We start from the raw sequence: 27,992 nt of genomic DNA, 5'->3' as shown, positions 1-27,992 counted from the left end.
ATACTTGCTCATCACCAGCCTGATGTGGGGCTTGAACTCACAACCTTGAGATCACGACCTGAGCCGAAAGCAAGAGTTGGACACTTAACCGACTGAGCCACCCAGGTGCCCCTTGTGTTTTTGATAAAATAGTTTCTACTTATGTTATTAGTCTTGGTGCTGTTGTGAATGAAGTGGTCTGAATTTCATTTCCAGGTGGTCATGAGCAGGTAGAAAGATCCTGTATTTCTCTTACCGATCTTGTGTCCGGGACCGTCAAACTCACCGGCCAGGTGTGTGCATGTATCTGGATTCCGTAGGACCCTATCAGCTGTGACTAAGAACGTGTTCGCTTGTTCTCTCCAGTCTGTGTACTACCCCTTTTCTGTTCCTTTCTGTGCCTCGCTGCACGCCCAGTACGATGTGGAGTACGGAGGCGAGAGCACACCTCCCTCGCCTGCTCCTGGTGCTGGAGGTGAGCAGTCGGCCCGTCACCATGACTTCTGATGCTCTGACAGGCGGAACGATGCTCTCGAAGATACCCTGTCCTTCCGCCGGAATCCGGACTGTGTCGGGTTACACGGGCAAAGGGAGTGGAGGTGCCGATCGGCCTGGATAGTGAGACTAACCTGGGTTTTCCAGATGGACCCAGTGTCACCACAGGGGTCCTTGACGGTGGAGGCGGGGGGGTCAGGAAGGGCGGGCGTAGGCAGTGAGAGGACCCCAACCACGGGTGGGGAGTAGACAGGGAGGAGGCCAGGAGCCGAGGAACGTGGGCGCCTCCGGCAGTAGGACGCCTCCGGGAGGACGCAGCCCCGCAGACACTGTGGTCCGGCGTGGCCCGGGTCCGACTCAAGGCTGCCGGCACGAGGTCCGCGAGGAAACTTCGCACGGGTGTCTTTTATCCTGAGGCCAAGGAAGCTGCCTTCCCGCGGTGGGACACTTCTCACCACGAACGTGCCGGGTTTCGTTCCTTGTTTCGCTGCGTCCGTTGAGTTGATCCCGTGGATTTTGTCCTTCGTTCCCCTAGGATGGGCCGCGACGTCTGTTGGTTTTCCGGTGTGCGGCTGATGGTGCAAGTGCTGCCGTATTTGGGTTACTGATGCTGTGTTACAAAGTTAACATCTGGGTTCACCAGGGACACCGATGTCTAGTCTTCTGTCAGGCCCAGGCTTGCGTCGCAAAGGAGCTGGGAAGCGTCCCTCTGTCTTCTGAAACAGTTTGTGAGTGATGGGTGTTATTGACCGAATGCTCCGTGAAGTCACCAGGCTCTTCCTTTGTGTGAACTTTAGACTTTCTGTGTTAATTCGGTTTCTTATTACAGGTCTGTGGTGTTTTTCTGTTTTTTTCTGAGTCCATTTAAGTGATTTGTGTCTGTAGGAATTCATCGGTGTCGTTCACTTGCATTCCTGGAGAGGCCTTGACGTTTATTTCTGCAGGGTGGGTGGTCCGGTCCCGTCTCCCGCGTGAATTCGGGAACCTGGGTGTTGTATCACTGTGGGTCTGTCAACTTGATGATCTTTTCAGAGAGTTTTGGGTTTACTGTCCGGCTGATTTCCTGTCTTCTTCTCCTTCCTTTGTGTTTCTCTTGCTCTTCTCTAGTTTCCTGAGGTAGAAGCCTTTTCTGTGCAGGTGTAGGAGGCCCTGGGCTTGTCTGTGTCTGACAGACGCTGGTGTCCACTTTTGCTTATTTTGACCCCCAAGCTTAGAGATCTGTTACTTCACTTCTAAACGGGGGGAGGTTTTCCTCACTTCGTTCCGCCACAGGTAACTAATTCCGCTGGGGTCAGAGGACGTACTTTGTATGCGTTGGCTTCTGGAAACTTAGGACGACTTGTTCCGTGGCCGGAGTTGTGGTCTGTGCCTGAGGCCGCCGCTGCGCGGGCCGTTCTGAACCCAGGCGGGTTCCGTCGAGCAGTCGCGCGCCGTGCTCCTTCCGCGTCCTTGGCGATGGCATCGACGCGGTCTGGCTCTTGCCGAGAATCAAGACCTCTAATCCTTACCGCTACATTACTTATCTTCCTTGCGAGTTCTCAGTTGTACTCTTGCGTACGCTGTACATACGAAGTGTTCTTTGTCCCCAGGGGCTGCCACGCCCACTCAGTGGACAGGAGCCATTTGCTGCTTCATCAGAGGACTCTTAGAAAGTCAGGGTTCCAGGTGACACATAATTATGACACCTGTCTGAGCTGGCAGCCGGGGAAGGAAGACACAGGATGTGGTGTCCTGCCTCCTCGCCCCCCTCTCCCCGCCTACACACACCCACCTGGCCGCCGTGGGACCCCGGATGGGCTTGACCCCCACCTCTGCTAAGGGCTGACCTGTGATGCAGACAGAGCCCCGGCGGCACATGGGCACAGGGTGTCTCGCCGTCTGGATCTGTGGGCCCCATACCAGACCACGTCCCAGGCCTCCCTGCTGCCCCGGCCCAGGATCGGCATCCTGGGGAGACGGACCAAGAGAAGCCTCTGCTTTTATGGTTTCACTGACACGTTGATGATGAAAAGTTCAGGGGGCTACACCACGATGAATGTCCTCAAAGGCCCTGAAACACACACTCGGGTCACTGCTGTGAACCTCACCTGGTACACAGAGACATGTGGTAGGTTCTGATTAGTAAGGCCCGGTCACCACTAGGACCCCAGCGCCTTCCTAGCTGGAGAGCAGCACCACAGCAGGGCAGACAGACCTCAGCCAGGAAAGCAGGCGCACGGCCCTAGGGAGAGACTTCAGCACTCCTCCCCGGGCCGCGGGGGCCCTGGGCTCGTGCCCGATGGGAGGAGGACGGGCCGCCTCAGAGCCCCTACGTGTCAGGGAAGAGGTGAAGGAGAGAAGCCACGCCAGGCCCCAGACACACCGCCGTGCCCCGCACCGTACGCTTCGGACAGGCTCCCAGCTTTGCATCCGTGCTCAGAAAGGCGACACCTAGGAGCCCAGGAGGCGGGAGCCGCAGCAAGAGATCAGCGAGCAGGAGGGCACCCCTGACCCCTTCAGGAAATGCTGGAAGGAGGGTGCCTGGCTGGCTCAGTGGGATGTGAGTTCAAGCCCCACACTGGGTATGGAGATTTAATTCTTGAAAAGAGAGAAGAGAAAATGTTGCAAACAAAGACGTCTCCCCAAGTGGCTGAAACCCACGGAGGGACAGCCCATAACCGTTTACGAAGGGAGCCGGTGGTGTGAAAAAGTGCACAGAGCGAGCACCAGGCTCCCTGCAGAATCACCTCCTTCGAGCTCCCCACGAGTGAAGAGACCTCCCCCTGCCACCCCCCCCCCCCATGTTGCCGTCATTTAGAGGAAGCAGACCGGGCTTGTACAAGGAAGGCCAGAGTGCAGCCGCCGACACACTCACGTAGAGTCGGCCAGACCAGAGGAAAGCGTGTGACGAAGCCCGGTTCCCCTGGGGGTGACTTTCGGCCACACTTCTGCGTGTCCTGCCACCTGCCGGCGCCCCAGCGTCCCCACCTCACTGCCCCGCTAGCGCGCCCAGCCTCCCGGGTGCTGGCGACTCCCGAGGGCGCGCTTCGGCCTGGACCCGCCCCCCGCCCCAGTGGACACAGCTGGACCCCCCACAACTGCGTGCTCACTGCTCGGCTCACGCTGCGAACCCCTTGGCCTCCCCTGCGGCCCCACACGCACTCGAGATCCCGTGGAGACCTGCCCGCCCCCACCTCCGCACGGCTGCGAGTGGCCCCCAGGGTCCCCCCGCACCCTGTCCAGCGACCCGCCTGCTACCGCTCCCCAGTCGCCTCCCCTCACGGCTCAGCCACACTGGGCTCCTGTCGCGCACTTCTGCCCCAGGGCCTCGGCACTCGCTGGTCTCTCCCAGAGATCAGCAAGGCCCTCTCCCTGAACCTTTGGTTTTTGCTCACGTCACCTCCCTGGCCACAAGGCTTCCCGCTTGCTCCTTGCCCACTTTATTTTCCTTAGTGCTTCCTCAGTCCGAGCTGCCCAGGATGTCCATCTTGTCACTCCGTCCCTCTACCGGGACAGAAATTCGACAAGGGCAGGGCTTTCTGTGTTCACTCAACCCCGAGGGTAGCTCGGCCTCGGCCCCCAGGTGTTTGTCAAACCGGTCACTGGGGTTCAGGACGAGGAGCAGTGCCCCTCTCCCCTCCCCCCACCTCAATACGGGAGACCCACGGGACAAAAGGCCAAGCAGCAAGACCGCAGAAAGTTCACGAAGGAAACGGAGCCCACGTGGGGAAAAGGAGGTTCCCTAAACAAAGCTCACTGCGCTCCTTTACGTTCCTGAGCACTGACGTGATCTGAAAAAGACGCCATTTACGACAAGAACAAAGTAGACTGGGACTGACGTTCCCGGAGAACCGACGTCTGGGAAGGAAGCCGTGACACCCGACGTCACCCAGGCAAGTGCTGCGTGGCGCTCTGCCTTCCCCTGGGTTGGGCAAGGAGTCTCTACTTCCTTGGAATTTCCCACATGGTCACAGCAACCTCAACACACCTGAATTTACCTTAACGCGGTCACTCGAGGGGGACAGTCCTACCAAAAGGACCCACCCGGTGGCAAGAGTTCACTCGCAGGGCCAGGGATGACGCAGTGACCCCAGAGCACCTCAACACAGGCTCACGTGTGCCACAGCGGGCACAGCCCACGTTCCGGGCCCTGTTTGCTTGGCTGTGCCCATTATAATCACACTGCGAAATCATCACGGTGGCACTTCTCTGAGTTCTAGGAGTCATGCTGGTGACCTACGGAAGGTGAGGGGTCAGTGGGAATGCGTGGAAGTCGCCGCCAGTTGGTCAGAAGGGCAGGAGGCCTGGGGGGGGGCCAAGCTTACAGCCATCTGAGGGGACAGTCTCCTTGGGGACCGCGAGCCTCCGTCACAGGGCCACGCGGACACTGGCACTACACGAGTTTTAGCAGCAGGAAGAGCAGCAGAGACCCTAATGCCAGACGGGGGGGCATGTCTATGGCCTGACACTTGTCACAAGTCCAGAAATCCGGTGAACCCTATTCCGGCCCAAACCACAGCCGTCAATACTCTAACGTTCGTACATACGGGCAAAGGGCCAGGTGGGGCCGTGTCCCTTCCTAGAAACGAAGACTTATTCTAAAGCTGTAGTAAGGGGGAATGTGGGGCCTCAGAACGGGTCTGCAGCCCCGGATGCGGGCCCTCGGGCTGGCGGTGCAGACGAGCAGGGGGGACGTAAAGTGCCTCCAGGGAGGCAAACCACCGACCGCCGGCCTAACAGCATCTTCACGTGAATTACAAACACGAGTGTCAGAAGCAAGCACGTAACCAGGAGGGCAGCAGAGGACGGAAAGTAGGAGACACGAGCTTGACTCCATCAAAGATTTCTTCAATAAGACGAAAGGGTGCGGAGCGACCAACTCAAACACGTGTGACCGGAGCACGGCTGACCCTCAACGGGGAAGGTCGGCGAGGAGCAAAGCCAGCGGAACACTGGCCAGAAGCCCGAGGAGAGGCAGCCCGGGGTCGGAAACGCACACGGCCAGCCTCCCCCGTCCCCGCCGGTTCTCGTGCAGCCTCCACGGAGCGCCCTGCTCGCTTCCCGGGGGGCCACAGATGCCAGCACACGCGACGCCCGCGGAGCAGCCCCAGGGCGGTCCACACCCTCGTGCGGCGGACAAGACTCCTCCACCGGATGGGCCAACACGTTCTCCCGCGTGGAAGTGCCCGTCCTCCACGGCCAGCTGGGGCCCACGTGAGAGCGTTTGAGCCGCGCCACAGCCCAAGAGCCAGTGGGGGTGGCCCAGCGGGTCCCACCACCAAGGACAACACGTGCAAAGGGAGTTGCTATCCGGGGCTCCCGGGGTGGGGAGAGGCCGGGTGCAGGGGCGCGCTTCTGTGTTCGTACGTTTCAGAAACGTTTATTTCTCTTCTTTGGCATCTGAACGTGCAGTCGGTAACACGCAAACTAAGGAAACACATCCCCATGGGGTGGGGGGGGAGGTGGGCTGGGGAGGCGGTGGCCGTGGGGTCCCTGGCTACACGCGAACTGCTCACGCACAGGGCCCGGCCGGAGGGGGCACAGCAGAGGGCCACACCGGATACCCGCGCTCTCTGGTACCGACAGGCCTCGCAAAGCACCACGACGCATCCTGCGACGCCCACGCCACTACGCCCAGTTGGCGGTACAGAGCTACAAAATGAAGCATCTAGAAGGACCCACAGAAACCCCATTCCCTGACACACCTGGGGGCGCAGGGGGGCTGAGGCTCCACCTAAGGCATCCTCTTTGGACAAGGGTGACTGCTCCCCGGCCGCACGGCACCGTGGCCACACGGGCAGCTGCGGAGCCAGGACCTGGACCGGTCCTTGGCAACCGGAGGCCGTCTGAGGAGAGTGGCGGGAGACAACCTCAGCTGGACGAGAAGCACTAACCGTGGGCCGTCCAGCAGGAGAGGGTGGGGCAGGCAGGGCCTCGGGCGCCGTGCGTCGCAGGGCAGAGCCGAGCGGAGGAGGTCGGGTCTGAACCAGGAAGACCTCCGGGTGCACACGTGAGCAGCCCGTCCTGCCCCCCCCCCCCCCCCCCCCGCTGGGCCCCGAGCCTCGTCCCTCCCCCTCCCGCCTCTGGGTCCTCCCGCTACCCCCCACCTGGGCTGAGGCTCGGTGCAGCCAGAGCCCGCCCCGCTCCCCCACCCCCAGCCCGGGTCTGGCCTGCGGCGGCTGGCTAAGGAAATGGCCGCTGCCTGGGACAGCGGCTTTCGGGGTTTCCTCCGGCAAAAGCAGAGGGAACTCAGGACAAGGACACGCAGGTCAGGGACCCGGCCTCCCCGCACTTCGGCCAGGGGGAAGGTGATGGGGGCCTCTCCCTGCAGGGGGGCCAGATGGATCAAACCTCAGCGGGGGCGGCAAGGTGCCGGCGGTCGCGTCGGAGAGCTCCTTCATCCACACGAGGCACGGTGTCCACGCCTGTCCCTGCAGGAGGCCCAGGACCAGGCACTCAGGGATCGGGGCACCGCGGGGCGGAGGCCCCAAGCACAGAAACGCTGTGTCAACGAACCCTTCACTGCCCCGGCCCAGGCCAGTGCCCCAGGTGGGGCTGGGGTTCTACTCCACGTCCACACGGAAACGGCTCTGTGAAGAGGACGCCACAGGACCCACCAGAGAAGGAGGTGAGGGCGACGCCGTCCCCCAAACGTCCTGCTCTGGGGGCACGGGGCGGGGAGAGGGCCGGCTCTCACAGGGCACCATGTGGGGCTCACACGGCGAGGACCAGGGCCCCACCGAAGGCCAGAGAGAACAGAGAGTCCGCAAGCAGAGCATCGGGGAATAATACACTTTCTAGACTTCTCTTATAAATATGCATTAGAACATCTGATAACACGGGCAAAGGGCTCTGAAATTAATTTAAAATTAAGCCAAGATTGAATTTCCTGCACTCCTGGCAGGAAATTCACCTAAAACATCTGAACACCCAAAATGTGCTTGAAGGCGGCAGCGGCCACGGGCGCCCCAGGCCCTACGGCCACCTCAGTCCCGGGGCACCTTGAAATGGTCCTTCTCTTTGCGGATGGCCCTCATGGTGGTCACCGGGTCCGTCTCGCCGGCATGCTGCTGCACCGTCTTCTCCCTGCGGAAGCCGAAGGCCAGGCTGCAGGCCGCACGTGGTGCTCCCCGGCCCACCGCCCGCCCCAGGGCCCCTGGGGTCCCGGGGCCCCAGGGAAGAAAAGAGCAGGCAGAAGTCGGGACATTCTTCGAAACGAAAGGCCGGCGCTAACGGCCAACTCGCGTGTTCCTAACGGTAGAAGGCCTGCTGGCCAAGCCGTCCTGCCAGTGACCCAGAGACGGGGGACACGGACTCCACGCTGGCTCCCGGCAGCGCCCCGGTGACAGAGCTCCACGAGATTCCCGGGGACCGTGCCTGCCCACGCGTGGATCCTGACTGCGGTGTCAGAAAGGACCCCACACCCTGGCCATGTGTAAGGAGAGCACCCCTGACAAAGCCACCTGCTTCCTAGGCTCAGGGCACTTGCTAAGACCCCGTGGCGTCGCCTGAGCCACCCGGGAGCTGCAGGGACTGGTGAGCGGGCCCCCGCCGGCGGCACGAGGGCGACCCAGAGGTGCCCACGCCCCTCACCTCACTCTCATGAACGGGTTGTAGGTGAACTCCTCCGCGATGGTGGACGGCACTGTGGGCTCCCCGATACCGTACTTCTCCTGCAGAGGACAGAGGTCACGTGAACACAGAAACATCTAAAGGAACATTTCAGAGTACTTTCTAATCTTAAAATACCATCCAACTCAGAAGGCAAAGTGAACGGGGTCAGGTCAGTGCAAGGACGGGCCCCTTCCCGCTGTGGAGACGCGAGTGTCCCGGCCACCACCAACAAGTTGTCCCTTCTCCCCTTGCTGTCCTGGAAGTGGAGGGGGACGCGAAAACTTTTACTCTGATATGAAGTGTGTGTTTTACATGATAAAATAACCAGCAAAAACGCAGAAAACGCAGAAGAAAACACCACCATCCCTGCACCAAGACCAGTCATGGGCCACGCACAGCTCACTGCTTGCAGGAGCGAGGTGACAGGTGCCCATGGTCCCTGCCCTGGGCTCACAGCCCCTCTAGAAGGCGGCAAGCTCTCGTCACAGGCTCCCCAGGAGAAAAACCCAGGACAAGCCCTCCGGTCGGGATGGTTTCACTCCTGATCAGCACCATCTGGCCCACTGGTCACTCCTGTACAGACCTGTGCGGGACGTCAGCTGGCAGCTGGGGGTCTCCGCCCTCCCTGCGGCCCCTGCCCTTCTTCTGCCGGGCTGATCTCAAGGGCCACAGGGTCAGAGCTTGGACAGCACCTGTCAGCACCCACACGCAGGGCCCTCACACCCAAGGGTCCCGGTGCCACCCCCAAACGTGACCAGTGGTGGCAAGAGGTGATCCTTCAACCGCTGGTGGGATGCCAAGTAGGGGTCTGGTGGGAGGTCAAGATGAAGGCTTGTCGCTAATCTCTGATCCTCCCCTTCTGGTGAAAACAAGCTGGGTGTTTTAGAATATTCCCTGCTTCCTCCAGTATTCACTCCTCCTGAGAATTCCTTCTCCACCTCCTATGAGGGAAGGAAACAAGTTAACGCTTCTAAGGATAATTCTAAAACACGTCTTGACACGTATAGTCAGAGGACCATACACGGTCATCACCTTGTAGATTATCTATTAAAATGAGTGCTGGGGCGCCTGGTTAAATGTCTGACTTCAGCTCGGGTCATGATCTCACGGTTCATGAGTTCGAGCCCCACATCAGGCTCTATACTGACAGTTGAGAGCCTGAAGCCTGCTTCGGATGCTGTGTCTCCCTCTCTCTCTCTGCCCCTCTCTCAAAAATAAATAAGTGTCAAAAAAAAATTTTTTTTTTAATGTTTTTTGAACTTGGGTAAAGCAAATATTTCTTAGATAAGAGATAAAAAGTATGAACCATAAAAAAGTTAATATGCTGGACTTGATTATCAAAATTAAAAATGTTTGCTCTTCAAAAAACATTGTCAAAAAAATAAAAGGCAATCCACAGAACGAGAGAAACCAGCCGACAGAGGACTTGCGTCCAGCATATACTTACAAAATTCTCTTGTGATCGAAAATTAGTTCAGATTTTTAAATGGCCAAAAGATTTGAACACACAGTTCACAAAATGGCCAATAAGCACATAAAAAGACGCTCAACGTTTTGAGACACTAGGGAAATGCAAGCTAAAACCACAATGCGACTGCACTACGTACCCATTAGAATGACTAAAACCACAACAAGTGACGATGCCGAGGGCTGGCGAGCTTGTGGAACGAGTGGAACTCTCACACTCGGCTGACACCAATGTAAAATGACAGCCACTTAGAAAGCCAACTCGGCACTTCCTTTACAAGTCAAACATTGGGGCGCCTGGGTGGCGCAGTCGGTTAAGCATCCGACTTCAGCCAGGTCACGATCTCACCGTCCGTGAGTTCGAGCCCCGCGTCGGGCTCTGGGCTGATGGCTCAGAGCCTGGAGCCTGTTTCCGATTCTGTGTCTCCCTCTCTCTCTGCCCCTCGCCCTTTCATGCTCTGTCTCTCTCTGTCCCAAAAATAAATAAAAGTTGACAAGTCAAACATACACCGCTACCACCTACCCGTTTCACTCCTAGGTATTTACTCGAGAGAAACGAAAGGGTGTGTCACACACGGATTTGTGCGCAGAAGTTCACAGCAGCCAACGCCCGGAAACAGCACAAACATCTATGGACGGGGGAACGGATAAACCCAACAATGGAATACTGCTCGGCGGTGAAAAGGAATCAACTCCTGACACGCAGCAGCAGGGGTGCACCTCCGAATCCTGCTGCTGAGTGAACAGGAGACCGTGCATAAGGTACCTTCCATTTACACGAAATTCTAAAAACCGCAACGGCTCTAGGGCACCCAGCAGATCGGTAGGTGTCCGGAGCCGCGAAGACAGTGAGGTGTGAAGAAGCCTTTTGGGGGTGGTGGAACGTTCTGTGTCTTCATCATAATGGTCGTCGTTTCAGTGGTGTCAGTTTATCTGTCAGAATTCACTCGGCCCTTCACTTGAAACTGATGCGGTTTATCACATGTGAACTGTACCGCCACAGAGTTGACACTCGAGAAAGACAGCATGAAAACCGTCAACAAATTTGAAAACCTTGACAAAATGTACACAGTTCCTTGAAAGACAGAAGCTGCTAACAAAATGGACTCAAGAAGATGCAAACATCTAGGAGCCCTACACAAAAGACAGACACCACTTCTGACAACGACGACGACATCTTTCCACAAAGAGAATTCAACGTCCAGATGGTTCCAATGGTGAATTCTAACATTAAAGGAAAAAAAATAGTATCACAGAAAGATTCTTTCAGAAAATACGAGGAAACACCTTCCGAGTCACTTAATGAGGCCAGCTCTGCCCCAGTACTAAGACCAAACACGTTACAAGAAAATAAAACTACAGGCCAATATCCCTTGTGAACACAGACACAGAGGGACTGTGGCAGCGTAACACAGCATGACAAAATCTGTCCAGAAAGCAAGGTGGGTTTAACATTTGAAACCAACTGAGGGGGCACCCGGGGGGCTCAGCCGGTTAAGCACCCGAATCTCGGTTTCTCAGGTCATGGTCTCACAGCTCGTGGGATCAGGCCCCGCATCAGCACGGAGCCTCTCTCTGCCTCTCTGTCCAAAGAAATTTAAAAAAAAATGAAACCAATCGATGTACCCCGCCATATTAACAGTAAAAACAAAATATGGTTACACACTAGAGAAAAAGTCAGTTTGCAGAATTCAACACCCACTTGTGATTAAAACTCTGAGAAAACCAGGAATGGAAGGGAACGCCCTTAACCTAAGAAAGATCACAAAAAACTTGCAGCTAACGTACAGGTGACACACCGAATGCTTCCCCGCCGAGACCGGGAACAAAGCAGAGGTGTCCGCTCCCACCGTCTCTATTCGGCATCGTACCGGACACCGCAGCCAGTGTGATTAGGCCAACAAAGTAAATAAAAGGCACATCAATCGGAAAAGAAGGAAGAAAAGTGTCTCTTTAGCCGATGATGTGATTGTGTGCTGAGGAATCTACGAAAAAGACGCTAGAGTAAGGGAGCTTAGCAAGGTCACGATACAAGATCAAACAAGTATCATTTGTGTTGCTGAAGACTTCAACAATCATTTTCAGCCAAATACAAAAATGTGAAGTACTTAAGGATACATTTAACAACCTGCACAGCTTCTTTGGCAACGAAGATTATAAAAGACTGCCGAGAGGAACTGATGACCTCAGTAAATGGAAAGCGACAGTATATTCATGAAAAGACTCAATACTGTGAAGATCTCAGTTCTCCAAATCTTTTGTTGCAGCACAGTCCCAATCAAAAGCCAAGCTGACTTTTTTGTAAAAATTAACAAGATCCTAAAATTTCTATGGAAATGCAAAGCGCTTCAAAGAGCCAAAACCAATTTTTAAAAAAAAGACCACAGTTGGAGGATTCATACAGCCTGATTCCCAGACTTACCACAAGCTACGGTAACGGAGACCATCTGCTATTGATGGAGGAGAAGCCCAGAGACCCACGGAACAGCGAGGAGGGTCCAGAGGTGACTCACGCCTGCACTGTCCGTTTTACTTAGCAAAGACGCCAAGGTAATCCAACAAGGAAAGGACGATCTTTCCAACAAATGGTGCTGTGCAGTAGGATGTCAACTGGCAAAAGCAAATGCACTCGCACCCCGACCTCACACGGACACCGACGTCGATACGAGCAGGATCACGGGCCTAAGTATAAATCTGAATGACCGTAAGAGCTAAGACCATACAACTTTCAGGAGAAAACACAGCACAGAGTCTTGGCGGCAAGGGGTGTGCAAAAATTTCTTAGGACACAAAGGGTGTAAAGAGAAAATATCAACAAACTGAACTTCATCAAAAGTGTAAACTTTTATTCCGGAAAAGACACTTAAGAAAATAAAAGGGCAGGCCACAGACCGGGTGAAAATATTTGAGATATGTATCTGGTAAAGACGTGTTTGCAGAATACATAAGGAATTCTTGCAACGGAGTTCAGTTTTTCAAATGGACCAAAGATTTGAACAGACATTTCACAAAAGAGGGCCTGCAAGAGGCCGACAGCCACCAGAGCAACGGAAACTTTAAAACCACAGGGAGACACGGCTACACGCCTGTTAGAACGGCTGAAATTGAAAACGTCGGCGATACCTATGCACGGGGAGCCCCTGGGGCTTACACGTCCCCAGAGGGCGGGCCAAGAGGCTCGGGAGCTTCTTCAAAGTTAAACGTACACTTCAGGCGGCCGGGCCCCACTGCCCCAGGTCTGTACCCACACACCGGGAAACCTGTGTTCACACAAAGACGTGTGCACGGAGGTTCACGGCAACTTTGTTTACAATAGCAAAACGCTGGAAACGACCCAAGAGTCCATCCACCGCGGATAAACAAATTGCAGTACAGCGCACCGCTCAGAAACCAAGAACGGGAATGAATCTCCAGTGACGTTGAGCTGAAGAGCCAGACACGGCCAGTGTTCTACGGCTCTGTTTCTGAGACTCCAGAACAGAGTGACCTACGTGACAGCCGATCTGCAGCTGGGGGGTGAAAGCAGAGTGACCAGGGAAACTCTGAATCTCGACTGGGGGTGGGGGGCTCACACAGGGGCACATACTGTCAAAAGTCATCAAACCGTGTACTGCTCACTCAACACAGGCATGTTTTATCAAATGGAAAGTATCCTCAGTTAAGATTAGTTTTTTAGAAGTAGATAACTATGAAGCAAATTAGTGCAATGTGCACGGGGGCGCCTGGGGGGCTCAGTGAAGCTCAGGTCATGACCTGAGCCCCACGTAGGTTGGAGGCCCGCGTCGGGCTCCGTGCTGACCGCTCAGCACCTGGAGCTGCTTCAGATTCTGTGTCTCCCTCTCTCTCTGCCCCTCCCCCACTCGCACTCTGTCTCTCTCACTCTCAAAAATAAACACTTAAAAAAATTTTTAATAAAAGTAGGTAACTACGAAGCGAATTAGTTCAGTATGAATAGATTGCTATGGAAAAAGCAGCAGGACCCATTACTAAATGAAAGGGGACAGTACGTGTGGTACATACACAGGGTGAGTTCATGGAGATCACTAAAATACTCGCCTACGTGCACTGCGAAAAAAAAGGGATAATGTTGACCAAGTGATAGAGGTAGTGTCTGAAGTCTTACAGGTGTTATTTTGTGAGCCCGTGTCCAAAACCTGATAAAGATGCTCAAAAAAAACAGGTGATATATTAAGAAACAAAACTCCAAAGTAGCACTGGTCACGAACGGAGCAGAAGGCCCAGCGGCACCTGAGGCCTCCAGGTGTGGCTTACTGACACCCGTCAGCCACCGGATGGGGAAGGGCCCCCAAGTCCAGGGGCACCTCCCTCAGCCCACCCACCTGCAGCAGCATTTGCAGACGCCCCACTGAAGACGCCTCCGGGACAGTAGGCCACCCCTGCGGCCACACCTCTGAGCACCCCTAGGGGTCGCCACGGAAATCAATGCCTTCCGGACTAGCAGCCTCTGGGGCAAATCCCGCCGCTGGCCGGCAGGTGCGCTTTCCCCAAACGGGAGGCGGAGGTGCTCACTCACGGTCCCCCCTACCCTGTGCTCAGGACGTGGGGCACAGATCAGGGACCCGCGGCGCCGGCCTCACCCGGGCACCTGCTGGAAATGCGGACTCCCAGGCCCAACCCGGCCCCACTGTGTCAGAAAGGACGTTAACCAGAGAACTGGGCCTTCCTCGCGGAGTTCCAGGAGGGCCGCTCCGAGACCAGACTGGCTTGCCCGCCAGGAGGAGCGCCCTCTGCCCACACTGGACACCGCGCCCTGACAGCGCTGCTCCCAGAGAGGCACTTCGGGATCATGGACCCTCGGACCCACCCCCGCCCGGGGCACCCCACTCACCTTGGCCCAGGCCAGTTTCTCCTGAATGGCAGTATTGCTGGGCTCCACGTGACGCGCGAACTTGAGGTTGTTGATGGTATATTCGTGGCCGCAGTACACTCTCTGAGGAGAACACCAAACTGTGAGTTCAGAGAATCTCCGTGATCTGTCCTCAGAGCCCTCGCAGACACGCATGCGGGGCTCTGGGCCGGGTACTTTTAGCGACACGCACCGAGGTGTCCCTGAGGACAACGGGCATTTCTCGCGTGTACGTTAAACAGCCATAAATAGTACAAGAAAAGCCACGCTTCCAGAGGAAATGCCTCTGCCTTCCCACTCTTCCCAACACGGGGGACAGGACGGGTGGGAGGTGAGGACCTCGCCCCGTGGGGCCCCACCTACCGTGTCTGGAGGGAGCCGGCCCAGGATCTCAAGCAGGGCTTTGTACATCTCGTCCGCTGTCCCTTCGTAGAACTTTCCACAGCCAGCCACGAACAAGGTGTCGCCTGCAAAACGGGACAGCCACGGAGCAGTGGGGGGCTGCCGGCAGGACACCCCCTGAGGGGCTGGTGGCCAGCTCCTGAGCTACACTGGACACCAAGCGTTCATGGCTGTACCCACAGCCGGCCTCTACCAGACCCCCGATGGGCCACCCCCAACTGCCACGTTGGACTCAGAGAGACACCCAGCTCTCGGCTCCCGTGCCCCAACCTCTCCGGTCAAGTCTTGCTAACTGGCACTACCAGTCCCGCCAACAGCGGCTCAAACCCACCCCTTAGGGTCTCCCGACTCCTCCCTTCACTGTCCTAGCCTGTCCCCATAGCGCCAAGACCCCCCACCAGCCCTTGTCCCCACTCACCCAGCAGCCCTCCCAGGCCCACCTCCCTAAGGCGCCTCTTTTTTCTTTTTACTTTTTTTTTTTTTTCAACGTTTATTTATTTTTGGGACAGAGAGAGACAGAGCATGAACAGGGGAGGGGCAGAGAGAGAGGGAGACACAGAATCGGAAACAGGCTCCAGGCTCCGAGCCATCAGCCCAGAGCCTGACGCGGGGCTCGAACTCACGGACCGCGAGATCGTGACCTGGCTGAAGTCGGACGCTTAACCGACTGCGCCACCCAGGCGCCCCATCTTTTTACTTCTTTATAATCGTGTTGGGGGTTGTTTTTTCTTTTCTTAAGTAATCTCTGCACCCAATGTAGAGCTCGACTCACAACCCCGAGACCGAGAGTCACGTGCCCCACGGACTGAGCCAGCCAGGGCCCCTCCCCAAGTCTCCTCTCATCCTGGGCGGCAGTGCCAGCCCATAGAACCCCCGGGATCCCACCGGCCACCACCCGGGCCCTCAAGACCCGAGCCTGCCGCCTCACAGACCCCCTTCCTGCCTCAGCCCTTTAGAGGGGCGTCCCCTCCTCCTGACATCCCTGTTCCTGACCCACCTCCACCCTCTTCCTGACTCCCCTCCTGGCCCTCCAGACACCCCTGCTCCTGACCCTCCTCCTTCTGACCCTTCTCCAGACACCCCTGCTCCTGACCCTCCTCCTTCTGACCCTTCTCCAGACACCCCTGCTCCTGACCCTCCTCCTTCTGACCCTTCTGCAGACACCCCTGCTCCTGACCTTCCTCCTTCTGACCCTTCTCCAGACACCCCTGCTCCTGACCCTCCTCCTTCTGACCCTTCTCCAGACACCCCTGCTCCTGACCCTCCTCCTGACACCCCTCCTCCAGATACCCCTCCTCCTGGCCCTCCTCCTGACACCCCTCCTCCTGACTCCCCTCCTCCTGACACCCCTGCTCCTGATCCCCACTGAGGCTCTGTGGGCTGCTGCTTCCCGCCCTGGGTCCTCCCTGAGAAGGGCTCCGTGCCAAGCGGGGGCTCAGGCACCGTTGTTCTCCAGGCCCCGGTGGCGGGGAGTCCTCCTCCATCAGTGCAGGCCACACTCTTCCCCGAGGTGGGGGTGGGGGGGCCGCTGGGACCACAACCCAGGACCAGGGTGCCACCGTGGGGCCATCACAGTGTGGTGCAGTACTGTCCCCACAAGACGACAGGACATCCTAGTGGGGTCAGGACTGGGCTGTGCCCCTGAACAGCCCCACCAGGGAGGGTGAGTCAGAACCAGCTAGAACCCAGAGAGACCACAGAGGAGGCCGGGGTGCACACAGGAACAGGAGACTCGGGGGCCCGGCCTTCCCCTATTTCCACACCGGGACCTGCCAGACGTCCCGGTTCGCACACATTGAGTCCTCACCGTCCGTGCCGCGGACACCTGAGCGGCACCGCGAGGGCACACGTGACTTGGCACGTACAACGCGCCCCCGCCGGCCGTGGTCTCATGGAGGACACACGTGCCGCATGGGCCTGGGCTCAGACCGGGGTCTCTGTGCAGGCAGACCCGCCTTCCAAGGCGGGGACACGTCTTCTCCCCCTCTGTGCCGTCCCGAGGGACCCGCCTCACTCCAACCCCCAAGAGCCCACCCGGCAGATGCGCAGACTGACGTCCAAGGACCCACCCAACGCAGCAATGACAGGGGCGCAGACTCTCCCGGGCCCGGTGCCCACCTGCCCCCACACAGGCGGGCGAGGCCCAGAGCGAGCTCAGGGCTGCACAGCCCGAACTCGGGGTCACCCCAGGGACCACACCTCCTGCTGCTGCACCACCGAAGACACTGAGAACGGCTGCAGTCTTTAAAGTCGGCTTCGACGGGGGAAGAGGGGCTCACGAGCGCTGTGGAGGTCCCAGAGGCCCCGTGCACCCCACGCTCCGTCTGTGGTTTCCCCAAGTTAACGTCTCATGTCACCCGCGCCGCACTTGGCTGTTGACTGAGCCCCGCCGCAGAGCCGACATGGGTCCCCACCCGGATCCCCACACGCACCCGCCCGGCTGCAGAGCCGCTCTGGGCCCCCACGCTGCCTCTGGCCGCCGCAGGGCCTGCTCGAGGCTGGGGCTGATACGCTCTGCCGCTCCGGTCCGCACCGGCTCCCCCATCAGCAGCAACATTCTCTCACTTTCTCTCCGAAGGGAAAAGCCCCTTCGACTGCTGGAAAGGCCTACCTGCCGGCCACTCACGCAGGCCGAGGCCGGGGGTGCATCCAAACAGCGGTCTTCCCGTGCTCTGCCCCCAGGGCTGCAGGCCCCCTGCGGCCCCCTGCCACAGCCCTGCTCGGGAAGCCTGGCCGCAAACGCTCGGCTTCTCTGCCCCGAGCTCTCAGACAACCTAAGTCACGGGGGTCTTTTAAAGTGCACCCCGCCCCAGCACGCACATCAGAACACTCCTCACCTGTGAACACAGCAGGAGGCTCAGAGCTCCCGGGCTTGCTCACGAAGTAGCAGATGTGGCCGGAAGTGTGGCACGGTGTCGACAGGCACTTGACGTTGAGAGACCCCACCTTAAACGAAGCACGCACTGGCATGGGCTCCCGGCACACCGCGAACTCGCCCACGGGCTCCAGGAGGTGGACCACCGATCCCACGGACTCCTCCTCAGACCCTCAACGCCCCAAGGAGAGCGCGGCTCCCATCGCCACTGCTCCACTGAGCAGGACACAGATCTCGCCGGTGACCGTGGGACCCCGACCTCGAGGGCGCCCCAGAGGCGAGGCGCACCCTGCAACCTGGTATTGCTGGTGTGCAAAAGCAAAGGGGCTTCTTTTGCTTTCTTCCTCAACATCGGGCCAAATTTGAACTAGGTGTCGTGCTAGAAAAGCTAGCTTTCCTTCTTAAGTACTTGACCTTCCGTTTGCTTTTCCTTCTCTGTCTCCCACTGCCCTCCTGCCAACTTTAAAAAAAAACTTTCAAACCTACCAAAAAACTGAAAAAAAGAGGAACTTCTGTGACCTCTACCCGGTCACCAAATGCTAACGGTGCGCCCGTCCGCAGCGTGTCCTGTGCACACACACCTGGAGTCGCGCACGCGCTGACATATCGCCCCTAAAGGCTCCAGCTGAGTCTCCTAGGAGAGGGACGTCCCCTCGCTTAACCGCACATCGTCATCACTTCCAAGAGACGTGACGCTGATGTGAGAACCTGATGCGTGCGTGCTCTATTTTTCCACTTCCCCAACGGTCTCAAAACCCTGCCTGGCAGCCTCTCCCCGCAGCCGGGACCATCGGCCTACTGACGTGCCTGTGATGCTCCTGACACTGGGGACCGTGCAGGCCTAGGCGGCCCCGAGAGGCCCTCCACCCATTCGCAGGTTATGCTGCCTCCGATCCCAAGCCCTCGAGGTCCTCTCTGGGCCCCTGGGTAGGGGAGGGAACTGCCAGGAGCAGGGCAAGTGTCCCTGCCACACCCCGCCCCCTTAAGGCCCAGAGGCCAACCATGTTCGAGTGCTTTCCATTCGTTCGCTGCTCACCTGCAGTGTGGACAGATGCGCGACCTTGTGAGTCAGTGCCCCGATCCGGTCATCGCCCCCACACACCTTCAACCCAGGCTCCAACTTGACCAGCTTCTCGTTCCCACCAGCGTGGTCCCTGGAAGTTGGAAAGGAGACCTGGGCTCCTGCTCATGGGAGGGACCCGCTTGCTTTTGAACCCCGACCGGATGTTCTTTCCTGGTTACCTTCTCAGAAGCGGGAACGCATCTCCCAACACAGGAAACTGGCCTCAGTGTCATTTGGCTCCACTGAAAAGAACGCTCTCAGATACGCCATTCCCAAATGAGGCACTTCTGTGCCCCTGCCCTGTTGCGGGAGAAGCTTCTGGAGCTACCGACCCAAATCGCAAACACCTGGATAATCCCCAAGCCTCCAGCTCCCAAGCTTTGGGCACATAAGAGTCTCCAGAGGATCTGTAAGAAGCACCAAGTCCTGGCTTCTGCCCCGCTCCTGACGCCGTCGGCCGGGGGGTGGCTGGCACAGCGGGAGTTTCAAAGGCCCCCTCGTCCCAGTTTGGGACCCGCCGCTCTGAGCACACAGGCCCATCTACAGTTACACCCAAAAGAATAAGATATCCAGGAATAAACCTAGCCAAGGAGATGAAAGGCCTGTACTCTGAGAACTATAATACACTGAACAAAAGCGTTTGCAAGAAGTGGAGTAGAAAAACAAAATCGCTAAAATTTCGATACTACCCGAAGCAATCTACACGTTTAATTCAATCCCTATCAAAATAACGCCAGCATCCTTCAACGAGCTAGAACAAACGATCCTAAAATCTGTATGGATCCACAAAAGACCCCGAATAACCAAAGCAACCCTGAAGAGGAAAGCCAAAACTTCAAGCTGTATCACAAAGCTGTCCTCATCAAGACAGTAGGGTACTGGCACAAGAACAGACACTCAGATCAATGGGACAGGACAGAGAACCCAGAAATGGACCCACAAACAGATGGCCGACTCCTCTTTGACCACGCAGGAAAGAATATCCAATGGAATAAAGACAGTCTCTTCAGCAAGTGGTGCTGGGAAAACTGGACAGCAAACATGAAGAAAAATGAACCCGGACCAATTTCTTACACCAGACACAAAAATAAACTCAAAATGAATGAGAGGCCTAAATGAAGACAGGAAGCCATCAAAATCCTCGAGGAGAACACAGGCGGTAACTTCTTTGACGTCAATCAGAGCAACTTCTTACTACACACACCTCTGGAGGCAAGGCAAACGAAAGCAAAAATTGGGACCTCATCAAGATAAAAAGCTTCTGCACAGCGAAGGAAACAATCAACAAAACTAAAAGGCAACTGACAGAATGGGAGAAGATATTTGCAAATGACATATGAGATAAAGGGTTGATGGTTTCCAAAATCTATAAAGAACTTATCGAACTGATGTGCCTGTGATGCTCCTGACATAGGGGACCGTCCAGGCCAAAACACAAATAATCCAGTGAAGAAATGGGCAAAAGACACAAATAGACACTTCCCCAAAGAGGACATCCAGATAGCCAACCGACACATGAAAAAATGCTCGACATCACTCATCATCAGGGAAATGCAAATCAAAACCACAATGACGTATCGCCTCACACCTGTCAGAATGGCTCACGTGAACAACTCAGGCAACAAGAGACATTGGCGAGGATGCGGAGAAAGGGGAACCCTTTTTGGTGGGAATGCAAACCGGTGCAGTCATTCTGAAGAAAAGTATGGAGGTCCCTAAAAAATTAAAAACAGAACTACCCTACGGCCCAGCAGTTGCACTGCCAGGTATCTATCCAAGGGATACAAGAACACCCCAATGTTTATAGCAGCATTATCTACGACAGCCAAGGTAAGGAAGCAGCCCAAGTGTCCTCTGACTGATAAACGAATAAAGAAAATGCGATATATTTATGTGCATACACACACACAACGGAACATTAGTCATAAAAAAGTATGAACTCTTGCCGTTTGCAACGACACAGATAGGTCTAGAAAGTACAATGCTAAGCAAAATAAGTCAGAGAAAGACAAATACCGTGTGATCTCACTCATATGTGGAATTTAAGAAACAAAACAAACGAGCAAAGGGAAAAACAAATCGGGGCGGGGGGGCAAGCCAAGAGACACACTCTTAACTACAGAGAACACACTGATGGTCACCAGAGGGGGCGGGGGAAACAGGATGGGGATTAAGAGTGCGCTTGTCGTGACAACCTCCAGGTGACGTATGGAATTGCTGAATCACTGTACCGTACACGTGAAGCTAACGTAACACTGTACGTTAACTGGAGTCAAAATTAACACTTTAGGGGTGCCTGGGGGGCTCAGTCAGTTAAGCACCCGACTCAGGCTCATCAGGTCATGGTCTCACGGTCATGGGATTGAACCCCTTGTGGGGTTCTGCATAGGATTCTCTCTCTCTTCTCTCTCTCTCTCTCTCTCCCTCCCTCCCTCCCTCTGCCCTCTTCCTCACTCATGCTCTCTCTAAAATAAAATGTTAAAAATTAAAATATTAAAAACTTTAAAACACAAACACTTATATCTAAACAAACAAATAGACACACACAAACGGGCAGAGGCAGAGGGCGAGCTGGGGCCAGGCCAGCCCTGGACACACGCCCCCCACCCACCCCCACCCTGCAAGGGATTCTAACCTCAGCCAGGACGCTCCTCCAGGGCTCCCAGCGCTCAATGGGGGCAGCCTGACCTGCGCTTCAGAAACAGGAAAAGAGTTCCACCCCTGGCCTTGTGGGGCTGGAACCACGCCAGCGTGAGCCCAGGGCCCTGACCTCGGAGCAGGGCTAGTGTCCCAACACCAGACCAGCCTTCCCAGGACGAGGCGAGGGCTGTGGATGGCCAGAGAGCGCCTGCTCCTCACCACACATTTATCTGCGGAGTCCTCCGGGGGCCCAGACACGGCAGAGCCCAGAGATAACGGGGGCAGGCCCTTCCCCCACCCCCAGGTCAGCTCCACGCAGGCCAGCATCCCAGCACTGTCCCCCACTGACCTGCAGAAACACCTCCGCCTCCACCGAGGAGAGCGAGGACAGTGAGAGAGGGAGGCGCCTACGCCCTGGGGCTCAGCCTGGGACCCAGTTTGGGATCTTGTGTTCCAACACAAACGCGTGAAAAACCTCAAAGCATCGCAACATCAGCAAAGTGACGTGGTGGTTACTTGGCGCAGGAGACCGCAGCCCGCGGGGCACCTTCCAGAAAGAGCAGCTGGCTGGGCAGCGGCCAAGGGCACGGCAGTAAACCCATCCGTCAGCACCAGGAATTAACACCTGACGCCCCCATAGACTCTCATCGGCTTAGTTACATCGACCGAGAAGGTGCCACCACAGAGCAAACTGGCCGACCCACGTGCCCAGGACACTCCCACGGGGAAGACGCCCCGCGCAGACTCAAGCGCAGCGGCAGCCTCGGGGACGGGCTGTCAGGGGCTGGCTGCCCTCAGGCACTTAATTAGAAAAGAAAATGAGCCAAATAAAGATTTTTTTCCAGCTGAGAAGAAACTCAAAAGTTTCAGAAACCCCACAGGAGGGTCTAAAACCCAAACACAAGTGCTCCTTTCATCCTTTTCCCTTCAAATTTCAAAAACCACAACCTCTCCAAATACACCTGCTTGATTTTTAAAAACACTGACGTCTAGACTAGTTTCTTCCCCCACATCAAAGCCGGTCTCCCATCACACAAGCCCAAGAGCCTTCAAAGATGCGGCTGGAGGTCCTCCCCACAGAGCCCCGGAGTTAGCAGAGCCCGTGGCCGGGGCCAAGGTCGAGGGGCAGCAGCCCGGAGGCTGGCGCCCTCGAGTCCTCTCACGGTCCCGCCGGGGCCAGCCCTCGGCTGCGCAGAGGATACAGCTGGGAAGGGACGGCTTCCGGGGACCCCGACGCCCCAGGCCTCCGCCTGTGGGAGGGTCCAGGGAGCCTGAAGGTGCCGACCCCCGCGGACGCCAGCCTGGGGCGTACAGGCCCAGGCAGCTCGACTGACGTGGAGGTAGCTCGGGCTCCAGAGCTTACCAGTGGTGGTGGGTGGTGAGCACTGTGGTCAGCTTCACGCCGTGCTTTCTCACCGTTTCTACGACCTGCAGCCAAACGTGAGACAAGACATGGGCCGTGGCCACGCCCCCAGCACTGGCTCCAAAGCCCGCGGCGGTGCCCAGCGGGACCCGGGGTTTGCCGGGAGGGGCTGGGCCCTGACCTGACCCTGCCGACCCGTGCCCCCCCCGCCCCCCAACACCCCTCCAGCAGCGCAGGGCAAAGGTGGCCTTTTTCTCTCATGCAGCAAGTGGCAGCTCCGTGCCAGCCACAACCTGAGCCCCTCCAGACGATGTCGCCGCCCCCAGAGGCAGTGCGGAGGGACAGCAAGCCTCGTGGAAGGGCGGGCAGGCTGAGGGGGCTCCTGCTCCCCGCCCCCCACCAGGGACCTTACAGACAGAAACCCACTTCTCTCCACGCCCCAGCCTTTGCCGGCCCCACCCCTCCCTGGCCTTCCGCCCCACAGCAGAGTGGCCGGACACTAGTTCAGTTGTTTTTCAAAACCAAATGGATTAATTTCGGTTTAGCTTCGGCCAAGCCGCGAGGACACTGCAGATAGGAACCCCGGCGGGGGGACAAACACGCGGCGCTGGGGCCTCCCACCTTCTGAGGCTGCACCGGGTCCACGATGGCGGCCTCCTTGGTCTCGCCGTCGATGATCAGGTACATGTAGTTGTCGGTCAGCGCGGGCAGCAACTCGACCCTCAGGGTTCCCTGGTCCATGGTGGAGCTCTTCCTACAGTCCGTGTGATGGAGAAGGACGCCCAGCAGGGCCGGACCTGAAGACAAAGGGCAGCCCCGGTCAGCGTCCACAGGAGGCCGCGCCAGGCTGACACGGCACAGGAGCCCTGGCGTCCTGATGCCACGACCTGGGGAAGTGACAGCGAGCAACAGAGCGTAAGGCTCGCCGTGTCTGCTTCTCTGAGTTCCTTTGGTAAAGAAGAAAATATCCTCACTTTACCATATCCGCAAGGAAAATACAGAAAATTACTCATGTGCATATTCACAAATCATTTCTCTCAGACCATGATCCTTATTTTCTTTCTCGCGGGTTCCAAGAGGACAGAAGGACCAGCTTGTGGCTGTGATCAAATCACCGTCAGCTGTGACCGCCGCTCTTTCTGGGTGCTCACACCTGACTCAGACCAGGAAGAGAGGAAGCCCCAAGGGCACATGCCCAGCGGGACTACGTTTCAGTGCCCCGCGGCCCAGCTAACAGAGCCTCAGTCACACGGGCTCACCGCCCCTCCCAGGCCTCCAGCCAGAGAAGAGAACGATATCCACTTTCAAAGGGCAGAACTGGAAGTCTGGATAACCCCCAAAACCCACCAGGGGCCACCAGGGTTCCAGATTCAAGTGCGTAGGAGACGGAATCACCATCTGTTGAGCCACAGGACCCCGCCAGGGCAAGAGCCAAAAGCATCCTCCACCAAGGAGTCAGGTGCCAAGATATTTTCAACAAACTTATTCGACCTAAAAATTCACAGAGGCGCCAACAATACTCTAAGTCTTAACGCAAAAAAAGATCAGCACCACTAAAGGTGACAGGACCCGGCCGTGAAATTCTGGGGTCGGTACCGGGATGGGGGGGCCTCTCCCGGAAGGGATCCAAAACGCAGGCAGCACCAGCTGACTGACGGACCGCGGCCCCAGGGGCGGTGGCGTGCTCATGGGGAAACTGGCCGAACCGCAGCTTTAAAGAGGACACCAAGTATCCAATTCCCCCTTCCTCTGACAAGCGGCTGGCATTTCCCCGGCCCTTCTCGCCCACGGCAAAACAAACATTTCTGTATCATCCAGTCTCTGTGATATTCCACCTCTGCTAAAGTCCAGTGCTATCAGGGCCCAGGAAGGACTGCAGAGCAGAGTGGGGTGGGGGGGGGGGGTGGTGACAGGATTAAAGGATTAAAGCAAGACTCTGCAGGCTGGGAGAGGAGCGCTACCAGTGAAGGAACACTATCTACAACCTGTGCTGAGGCTTCTCCTGGGGAGCCTGGGGAACTCACAATTATTTCTGCAGGCACCACCAGAAACATTAGTCCTTTTCCAAAAATTATATGCCTGAGAAGTGCTTCCAGCTCACTGGTTTGCAACCAGTTTGCTTGTGTATAAGCAGAGGGCACAGGACTGCAGCCTGTAGTCGGGGCCAAGTCCTGAGACCTGTTTTGAGTGGCTTCTCTCTCTCTCTCTCTCTTTTTAACATATGGATTTTTTTTTTCAGTTTATTTATTTTGAGGGAAAAAGAAAGCACGAACAGGGGGAGGGGCAGAGAGAGGGAGGGAGAGAAGCCCAAGCAGGCTGCACCCGGTCAGCACAGAGGCTGCCCGGGGCTTGAACTCACAAACCATGAGATCATGATCTGAGCCGAAACCAAGCCCCAGACAGGCGATCTGCCAGAGGCCCTGACAGTCGGTGAGGGTCTCCGGGGGCCCTTCCCTTAGCAAGGGCAACAGCTCACCCACTCCAGACCCCTGAGAGCGCTCGCTGAGATTTGCAGGGGCTGGCTTCCTGTCCCTAACAGCTGTGTGGTCATTCGGGTAACGACTAACCATCTCCAAAGGCTCAGGTTAACCTACTGCCCCTGCCGCTACACCAGCCACAAGAGACGTCAGGAATAAGGAAAAAGATTTCAAGATCAAGGTCAAAACATTCCCTCAAGGCGGGAGGGAACACGGTGACTGTGACAGCTGCAGGAGCAGGCCCCTGGGCCGGCGCGTCCCACGCCTCTCAGTCTGGAGGGCTGGGTGGTGAGGCAGAGAAGCTGGGGGGGGGGGGGGGGGTCAAGGTTCCCACGGCTCCCGGGACCCGCGCCGGGTCTGTGCCCTTTGTCTACACCTCGGAATAGTGCGGCCCGGGTTTCTCCTGGAGGAGAAGACGAGAACGCACTCCCCGGGGCTATGGGCCCGCAGGGGCGGGGAGGCGGCGCGAGGCTCCTTACCGGGCACAGTTCCTGCAGCAACCCCCAGCTGACCAGTGACCCCGCTGTCTTCAGCCCCCGCCAAGCCTGACTCAAGCGCCGCGGCGCCTTTTCCCGACCCCAGGCGGCCTGCCTGCGCGGGGGTTACGAGCCTGTGTCGACAGAAAACAGCGTCAGCCCGCGGCGGACCGGCGCCTCCCGGCCGTCCCCGGCGCCCCGGCCCCCCTCGGGCGGGCGCGGCGGCCTAACCGCCGTTACCCGGCCGCGACGCAGGCGGAATCCCCTCCGCGGGCCGGTCCCCGCGCCCCCGACCCCTGTCAGGCGCGCGCCTCGTCAGACACCGGCCAGCCCCGGCCCACGTACCCAGGCCGCGGCGGGCGCAGGCGGCTCCCAGTGCGGAGACGCTCCGGAGGCCGAGCAGCCCGCGGCCGAGCACCATGACCCGGGGCGGCGGCGGCGGCAGCGGCGGCGGCGGCGGCGGCGGCGGCGGCGGCGACGCGAGGGGCGGGCGGGCTGCACACGCCGAAGGCGCGCCGCGGCCAATCGGCGCCCGCTGCCCCGCCCCCCAGCCAATCGGCGTACGTCTCGCGCCCCCGCCCCAGACCCCGACCAATCGGCGCTCGCGTCCAAACCCGTGCCCGCTCGCGGCCCGGCAGCGGCGGACCTGAGCTCGGGCCGGGAGGCGGCTGAGGCGGGGACCGGAGAGCAGCGTCAGGGCCTCCGCCTCTCTCCAGGGACCAGACCGATGGCCGAGGCAGCTGCTGGACAGCGGCTTCCAGGAGTTCGAGCGCTGCGACTCCCGAGCGCCCGGTAGAGCGCAGAGCGGAACTGGCCGTAGCCGACGGGACGGCGCTCAGAGGTAGTTGGTTCTCTCCCGGGCGCCGTAGGCATCAGGTGACCGGGTTCCTGCGGAGTCACGTGACTTCGGGGTCGCCCGGCCGGGACATGGCAGCCCCGAGGCCGTTGTCCCGCTTCTGGGAGTGGGGGAAGAACATCGTGTGCGTGGGCAGGAACTACGCGGAGCACGCCAGGGAGATGCAGAGCGCCGTGCCGAGCGAGCCGGTGCTCTTCCTGAAGCCGTCCACCGCCTACGCCCCCGAGGGCTCGGCCATCCTCATGCCGGCCTACAGCCGCAACCTGCACCACGAGCTCGAGCTGGGCGTGGTAATGGGCAGGCGCGGCCGCGCGGTGCCCGAGGCCGCGGCCATGGACTACGTGGCCGGCTATGCCCTGTGCCTGGACATGACCGCCAGAGACGTGCAGGACGAGTGCAAGAAGAAGGGGCTGCCCTGGACCCTCGCCAAGAGCTTCACGGCCTCCTGCCCCGTCAGCGCGTTCGTGCCCAAAGAGAAGATCCCCAACCCTCACAACCTGAAGCTCTGGCTCAAGGTCAACGGCGAACTAAGGCAGGAGGGTGACACGTCCTCCATGATCTTTTCCATCCCCTACATTATCAGCTACGTTTCTAAGATAATGACCTTGGAAGAAGGAGATATTATCTTGACCGGGACGCCAAAGGGAGTCGGACCCGTTAAAGAAAACGATGAGATCCAGGCCGGCATACACGGGGTCGTCAGTATGAGATTTAAGGTCGAAAGGCCAGAGTACTGAGTCTGTACAAAGCACCCGGACTTCTTAAGTTTCAGGAGAGAAGGGAGGTGGACAGAAGAAGCAAGCAAAATTGTTAAATGCAACGATGCTTTAATAAGAAATAATTTTTAAATATGACTTAATTGGGTTGTTATGACTTAAGGAAGACGGACTCTTCCAGGAAAACGTGATCGAAAAGCTGGGCCAGAAATGGAAAGAACGATTGTCTTTTAGGAAAAAAAACAAAAACAAAAAACAAAGTTTTCGTGAAGCTTCCAAAGAGGAGAATTTATCAAACTAAATGTTCAGAGGCCTTACTTTCCTTTCCTAAAACCAGACTGGATAAGACTTTTCCGTGAGTCATTCTGGGATCAGGAATTCAACACTGAAAATCTGCAAAGGAAGTTGAAAATCATGTTTTCTAAAATTCCTTGATCACGATAACCATCTGGAGGTATTGTAAAAATAAAAAATTCCCACCTTACTGACACATACCAGGCCCACCATATTAATTGGCAGAATTAATCTCCAGCATTCTAAGTGATTCTTATCACGGAACTGGGGAAAACCACTGCTCCCGTAATCAGTTAATTTAAGATTGTAATAAGTGACCAGTTAATGATGACCTCACCCATCTGTGCCATGGCCCGTAGATTCTGAATTTGGGAGATCATTTTGAAACGATTATTTTCCAAATAAATATGCTATCTTTTGTTTGGCCTT

At 57.2% G+C, this 27,992-nt stretch overlaps 2 protein-coding genes and 1 long non-coding RNA gene across 8 annotated transcripts; 2 read left to right on the top strand and 1 right to left on the bottom strand.

Annotated features, from left to right (window-relative positions):
• Positions 1 to 61: 61 nt before the first annotated feature.
• On the top strand, positions 62 to 7,450 carry LOC124525479 (uncharacterized). 3 transcript variants are annotated; one of them, XR_006965514.1, is made up of 5 exons: positions 62 to 105; positions 196 to 272; positions 5,976 to 6,463; positions 6,785 to 7,081; positions 7,358 to 7,450. It is a non-coding gene; the product is annotated as an uncharacterized LOC124525479 (long non-coding RNA). The 3 variants fall into 3 exon arrangements; XR_006965515.1 differs by lacking the exon at positions 5,976 to 6,463; XR_006965513.1 differs by lacking the exon at positions 5,976 to 6,463 and having other exon boundaries at positions 196 to 1,202; positions 6,891 to 7,081.
• On the bottom strand, positions 7,257 to 26,411 carry HAGH (hydroxyacylglutathione hydrolase). 4 transcript variants are annotated; one of them, XM_047097864.1, is made up of 10 exons: positions 26,043 to 26,114; positions 25,701 to 25,831; positions 23,366 to 23,541; positions 22,745 to 22,809; positions 18,715 to 18,832; positions 17,641 to 17,749; positions 14,765 to 14,868; positions 14,384 to 14,485; positions 8,047 to 8,126; positions 7,257 to 7,539 (listed from the first exon to the last, which is right to left on the bottom strand). In XM_047097864.1, exons 3-10 carry the CDS (start codon positions 23,483 to 23,485, stop codon positions 7,440 to 7,442), a joined length of 798 nt encoding a protein of 265 aa, XP_046953820.1. In that variant the 5' UTR covers positions 23,486 to 23,541; positions 25,701 to 25,831; positions 26,043 to 26,114; the 3' UTR covers positions 7,257 to 7,439. The 4 variants fall into 4 exon arrangements, with proteins under 4 accessions (XP_046953820.1, XP_046953821.1, XP_046953819.1 ...); XM_047097865.1 differs by lacking the exons at positions 25,701 to 25,831; positions 26,043 to 26,114 and adding an exon at positions 26,344 to 26,411; XM_047097863.1 differs by lacking the exon at positions 25,701 to 25,831 and having other exon boundaries at positions 26,043 to 26,118.
• Positions 26,345 to 27,984, top strand: FAHD1 (fumarylacetoacetate hydrolase domain containing 1). Its single transcript, XM_047097866.1, has one exon. It carries the CDS (start codon positions 26,625 to 26,627, stop codon positions 27,288 to 27,290), a length of 666 nt encoding a protein of 221 aa, XP_046953822.1. The 5' UTR covers positions 26,345 to 26,624; the 3' UTR covers positions 27,291 to 27,984.
• The last annotated feature ends 8 nt before the right edge of the window (positions 27,985 to 27,992 follow it).

This window comes from Lynx rufus, unplaced genomic scaffold, assembly GCF_022079265.1.
Source record: "Lynx rufus isolate CCGP_SWC_20201006 ecotype Redwood Valley unplaced genomic scaffold, mLynRuf1.p SCAF_43, whole genome shotgun sequence".
Classification (NCBI taxonomy): domain Eukaryota; kingdom Metazoa; phylum Chordata; class Mammalia; order Carnivora; family Felidae; genus Lynx; species Lynx rufus.
This window is presented reverse-complemented; position numbering and strand designations above follow the sequence as displayed.